Source organism: Dendrobium catenatum, unplaced genomic scaffold (genome assembly GCF_001605985.2).
Source record: "Dendrobium catenatum unplaced genomic scaffold, ASM160598v2 fragScaff_scaffold_1101, whole genome shotgun sequence".
In the NCBI taxonomy this organism is placed as follows: Eukaryota; Viridiplantae; Streptophyta; class Magnoliopsida; order Asparagales; family Orchidaceae; genus Dendrobium; species Dendrobium catenatum.
The window spans coordinates 20,676-26,848 of record NW_021319563.1 but is presented as its reverse complement, the minus strand read 5'-3'; the positions used below and the strand labels follow the sequence as shown (position 1 = coordinate 26,848).

General features: G+C 50.7%; 1 protein-coding gene across 1 annotated transcript; it reads right to left on the bottom strand.

Moving 5' to 3' along the window:
• Window positions 1–347: 347 nt before the first annotated feature.
• Window positions 348–1,648, bottom strand: LOC110105670. The gene is made up of 2 exons (XM_020835268.1): window positions 1,037–1,648; window positions 348–881 (listed from the first exon to the last, which is right to left on the bottom strand). Exons 1-2 carry the CDS (start codon window positions 1,646–1,648, stop codon window positions 348–350), a joined length of 1,146 nt encoding a protein of 381 aa, XP_020690927.1.
• Between the last annotated feature and the right edge of the window lie 4,525 nt (window positions 1,649–6,173).

Genomic DNA, 6,173 nt, shown 5'->3' with positions numbered 1-6,173 from the left:
CTCGCCATGATCTTTAGATGTCCCATAAGGTCGCCAAACAAGTGAGGGATCCGGAAAGAGATGCCCCACCGTCCCAGGCATTCCAGCACTCGGTTGAGTTGGGCACAAAAAATGGTGCAATGCACCGTATCCTCAACCTCATTACATCCCCACGGGCAAAAGGGGTCCTCCGTAAGATTACGTCGTCTGAGCCAGGCATTGGTGGGGATAGCATCGCGGAGGAGCCGCCACCAATAGAATTTCTCCCTGGGGTGGAGTTTGAACTTCTTCATCCAGCAAAAATGGTAAGTAGAGCTATCAAGGCAAGCGGCATAGGCCATCGCAGTCACAGTCTTGCCAGAAAAAGCTCAGATGAGTTCCGGGCTGTCCTTCGTGCCCGTCTGACCGCACGGGATGGCCAGGATTTGAGCTGTCATAGGATCCCCAAAATGACGCAGGACAAGATCTTCATTCCATTCCCTGCTATCATTTAGCAGGAAGCTAACTTTATTATTCTCAAGATGTGCGAGGTCCTCAAATGTCGGCCATTGATCAAGCCGTCTATCCATAATCCAAATATCACCAAGGACATCGATCCCCGAGCCATCACCAATCGACCAACGAACAATAGGCTGAAGAGCCATCACCCCATCATTAATCACCCTCCAGGATACCGAGATGTTGTGTCCTGGCCACACCTTCCACGGGTTCGTGCCATATTTGCCAATGAGGATACGGTGCATTAAAATATTAGGTTGTCGAATAAAGTTGAGAGCCAGCCGATCTCTCAAAGGCCCTTGCCACACACTAGAGGCATGAAATCCCAGTCCACCTTGGTCCGCAGGTTTGCATAGCTCACTCCACGGCACATAGTGGAGCCCGCCCCCAGTCTCAGTCTTCCTCTAGAGAAATTGTTTGCCCAGCTTTTCAATCAGAGCAAGCGTACCCTTAGGGACCCCGTCAAGGTCATACAGTACATGGGGATCGACAGTAGAGAGGTATGAATCAAGGTGGCCCTTCCAACCAACGACAAATGTCGGAGACCCCACAGATTGACCTTCGTCGAGGCCTTAGCCACCAAATTGGAAAAATCAGCCTTGATCAGCTTTCTCATTACCAAGGGGATACCAAGGTATTCTATCGAGCTCACAGCATTGAAACCAATTTGTCTTGCAATTTGCCTACCTTTCCAATGGGGGAACCTTTTACTAAACATGATAGCCAAATTGTTGTGATTGACTTTCTGGCCAGTCCAGCCGCAGTAGTCCGTGAGAATGTGCTGAATGCGCCTAGCATTATCCGGCTTGGCTTCTGCAAAGATAAGGATATCATCGTTGTAGAGTAGATGGGACACCCTCTTGCCGTTAGCAACAATCTGAACGCCAAGCCTTTCCCCATGCTGCCATAAGGCTTTTATCAAGAGTTCGGAGCACAGGATAAACAAGTAGGGCGAAAGGGGACAGCCCTGGCGTAGCCCACTCCGGGCATTGATCCACTGGGATCGATTTCCGTTAAGAAGGAAAGCTAACCAAGGGAGGGTAATGCATTCCGTCACCCAATGTATAAAATGGCTAGAAAAGCCCATAGCTTCCATAACTCTCGATAGTGTATCCCATGCCATGCAGTCGTAAGCCTGCTCCATATCGACTTTGAGGGCCATGAGGCCCATCTTAATAGTTGACTGTTGGAACTTGCACAGCACCTCCTAGGCGAGGAGGCTGTGATTCGCAATGGACCTCCCCGGCATGAACGCTCCCTGCTCCTCACCGACAAGGCTCCAAAGAACCGATTTTAGCCGATTAACCAGGATTTTTGCCACCACCTTATAGAGGGATTGGCACAAGCTTATTGGCCGAAATTGAGACGGAGAACTAGCACTTTCCACTTTGGGGATGAGGATAACCATAGTGTCCTTCCAGTTGGGACACATAGCTCTAGCCGCAAAAAAGTCTTTGACGGCACTACAAATGTCATTCTTGATGATTAGCCAATAAAACTTAAGGAAAGAGGAGGTGATACTGTCCATCCCGGGAGCACGGTTATTGCCCATGCTGAAAACCGCACGTTGGATCTCCTCCTCCAAAACCTCCGCCTCCAGATGCAACCGACTGTCCGCCGAGAGGCAGTCTGGCACATCAAAGCACGGCCAGCGATCAGAATGCGTGGTCCGGGCTCTCCATTTGTCAGCAAAGAACTGCCAGAACACACTCTGAATTTGATTAGCATCCGAGAGCACCTCTCCATTCGGTAATCGCAACTCCTCAATACAGTTAGAGCGGCGTCTGGTCGTAGCCATAGCATGGAATAAGTGCGAGTTCGCGTCCCCCTCCTCAATCCACAAGACCTTAGCCCGCTGCCCCCACCAGGTAGCCATCCGGCTTAGGACGGTATTGAATTCACTAATCAGGCGCCGCAGCTCTGCTTCACGCTCGGGAATGAGACCAGCATCCGAGCAATCTTCCCTCTGTAGCTCCGTAATCTGCTGCTCAAGGTCCTTCTTTCGTGTCCCCATATCATAGATACGGTTGCGGCTCCAAAACAGCAAGGCACGCAGGGTTCATTTGCACTTTCTATTGACCACCGCCGCTGGATTACCAAAATCAGCCTTCCGCCAGTTGTCCGCCACAATCCTCCACGAGGCCAGGTAGGTCATCCACATATCTTCAAATCGGACCCACTTGAAGTTTGAATGAGAGTTCCCGCCTCCCAGGTTAAGAAGTAGTGGGCAGTGATCCGACGCCAAATGGTTCAAGTGCTTGACCGTCGCAAATGGCGCCACCCGCAGCCCCTCCGTATCCATAAGAATCCGATCCAAGCGCACCCAGATATGGCTATTCCCCTCTTTATTGTTAGACCAAGTGTATTTCATCCCCAAAAAACCCAGGTCATGGAGGTCCGCATTGGCCATGAACTCCATCATTTCCTGAGCCCCGGCCGAGAATCTGAAGCATTTTTGCCCCTTCTTCTCATCTTGAGACAGGCAGTAGTTGAAATCAGGCATTCTTCAAAATTTTTGAGAAATCAGAGGCAATCGGATTGCGCAAGACCAAGAGCAATCCAAGATACTCCAGGGAGTCAACCAAGCGTAAACTCATCATCTTTGCCAATCTGCGGCACTTCCACCGTGGACATTTTTTGTTGAAAAGGATTGCCGATTTGGAGTTGTGGACTCTTTGTCTAGTCCATTGGAAATATTTAGCCAGGATGTTCAATATCATCAACGCATTACCCCGGTTGGCCTCCGCAAAGATGAGAATATCGTCCGCTTAAAGGAGGTGAGACACCCGCTCACCATTCAACACAATTCGAACCCCAAGCGACGCACCGTCCCGCTTGAAAGCCTTGGTGAGTAGCTAGGAGAAAAGGATAAATAAGTAGGGGGGAGAGCGGGCATCCCTGGCGGAAGCCACTATAAGCCGAGATCCACTTAGACCGAACCCCATTGAGCAAGAAAGAGAATATCGGGTGAGTAGTGCATTGGAGAAACTAATTAATAAATTTCCAAGAGAACCTATGGCCTCCATAACCCACAGCAAGGTGCGCCACGACATGCAATCATATGCCTGTTCCATGTCAACTTTAACCGCCATCAACCCATCCTTCATAGTAGAATGCTGAAATTTGCACATGACTTCCTGGGCAATCAGCCCGTGGCTAGAAATAGAACGGCCAGGAACGAAGGCGCCTTGTTCTTCACCAATAAGATTGAAGAGTAAAGGATTTAACCGGTTGACAAGAATCTTGGCGACGATCTTATAGAAGGATTGACAAAGACTGATGGGGAGGAAATGAGCCGGATCATTAGCAGAGTATCCTTCCAAGACTCGCACATTTGATTAGTAACAAAAAACGCCTTAACGGCAGCACACACATCATTTTTAATGATATTCCAATAAAACTTCAAGAAGGAAGAGGTGATACCATCCAAATCAGGAGCGCGGTTGTTGCCCAGGCTAAACACCGCTTTGGCAATCTCATCGTCCGTCACCTCCACATCTAATGTTTCACAAGCCTGGGCCGAGAGCATCCCCAGCAAGGAAATCCGGCCAATCCACATCGCTAGTCTCCCAGGGTCTCCATTTATCCGCAAAGAATCTCCAGAATTCATCATGGATCCGAAGTTGGTCACGGGTAGTGTCGCCACTACGCAGCTTCAGCTCCTCCACCCGGTTTGAACTGTTCCGAGACGAGGCCATGGCATGGAAAAAATGAGAGTTCGCGTCCCCCTCCTCAATCCAACGAACTTTCGCCCGTTGACTCCACCACGTGGCCATCCGAGCGAACGTAGTATTGAATTCAGCAATAGTGTGCCGAAGATCCTCCTCTTGTACATTGCAAAGGCCCTCCACCGAACAATCAATGTTCTGCAGTTCAGCAATACGGCCCTCCAAACGACTCTTCAAGGCACTCAAGTCCCGTGTTCACCAGATTCACGTAGGAAGTTGCCCGTATTTTTCTTCCGGGCACCCCTACAATTCCACATAAGGATGTGCGTCATTGGGTACCCATAGGGGAAGCGTCCCCGCCGCACGATCCAACATCTCCCTCCTTTTGCCGTTTTCAGGGTCCAACCTTGATAGGCCCAAGAGATTGTAATTCCTTGTCGAAATGGGCCTTAGACGCCCCAAGTTTCGGTCTGTCCCGAACCACCCCAGCAGAAAACAAGGTTGGTTCCTTGACACTAAGCTTGCGTCAACTAGGACGCAGGTTCTCCTTAATGCGGCTCCTCGACGGCTCTCCGACCTCCTTAAGGTCCACCTGACGCGGACCATTTTCATGAAGAGGCCCACTTTCCGTCATACCTTGGCCTTTCTTCTGTTGGGCTGGCTTCTTTTTTCTTGGGGGAATAATGTTCCACTCACCAAATTGCTTTTCATCCTCGGTAAACTCCCGCTCCGGGAGCTTACCCTTTGCATTCATCTAGACCATCTTGCATGGGGCAGGAGTAACAAAATCGCCCTCCTTGGGATCAACCCGCGCCCCTTCGTTGTTGCTACGACTGCTCGTGCCTTCCCCACCCGAAGGCGACAACACCTTAGTGCGTTCCACCAGCGGGCTGTCCCACGGCTTACTAGTGGAAGCCACACTAGAACAGCCACCATCCGTGGTAGCCTTTTCCATGCACATGCCACATGGTTCCCCAATGGTTCTGCAATCCGTGTATCCTTCCTGCCAGGACAATGCTCTTGCCGATGGCCAATTCTGTCGCAGCCAAAGCAAGACATACTAAGGCCCTCATATTCCACTCACTGGTAGAACCGCCCATGTCATCCATTCACCCAGTTCCCGATTGCAATTGCTTGGCTAAATTGAGACGGACGCACACCCATGCATACTCCCGTCGCTCGTCCCCCGCCGTTTGGGCGTCAATCCACAGTGGAGTTACAAATTGAGAAGCAATTCTCATAAGATTATGGAGGTCCCAATATTGAAGTGGGAGTTGGGGAAGCCGGATCCAAATCGGTAAAGAGAGACCCGCCATGGAGTTTGGTGAGAAGGAAGGAGTCCACCGATCCAAACCGACAATGTTCCCATTGAAGAACCATGGCCCTCCACAGAGAACAGCGTCTCTTGCCTCTGCCGACCTGAAGCAACAAACAAAACAATCCGTCCCGATTGTAGATAGATGGAAATCACCAAATTTTCCCCATTGCCATTTGATCTCCGCACTAAGTACAAAATTAGGAAGCCGCTTGCCTAGGATTTTTCCCACTACGGCATTGTCAAGAGCATGGATGCTCTTTTCCACAAGATCCATGTGCAGATTGACCGAAACACCATCCTTGGAGAAGGCCCCCTGGGCAACCTCCTCCGTAATCCGAACATGTTCCGGCCTTCGCCAAGCATTCGCTGGCTGGTCTTGACCCGCCGTCGCGATCGATCCGCCAAAGATGGCATTCCTCTGCCCATAAGGGGCAATTCGACGAGCACCTTGCGTGCGTGTGGAAGGAAGTCTCTCGCTACTACCCAGGGAGAAAGCCTGGTTCACACCTAGCTCAGGGCACCCAGTTTCCACCCCGATACCCACACCATTATCCATACCCATCACAACATCACCACCAGAAGCCCCAGCTCAAGCTTCCGATTCCTGGAGATTCGGAGCACTAGCAGGCCCGTCGACCGAGTAGATGCCAGCTTCATAGCCTGTTGCCCCAATTCGATAGCCAGAATATGACTAGCCGCAAGTTCCAGTG

What these genes read in the sequence shown, in the direction of transcription:
- LOC110105670 (XM_020835268.1), bottom strand. Translation starts at nt 1,648, where the DNA reads ATGGGCCTCATGGCCCTCAAAGTCGATATGGAGCAGGCTTACGACTGC. An exon ending in TGGCTAAGGCCTCGACGAAG is followed by an intron (nt 882 to 1,036) that starts GTCAATCTGTGG and finishes CAATTTCTCTAG; the next exon opens with AGGAAGACTGAGACTGGGGG.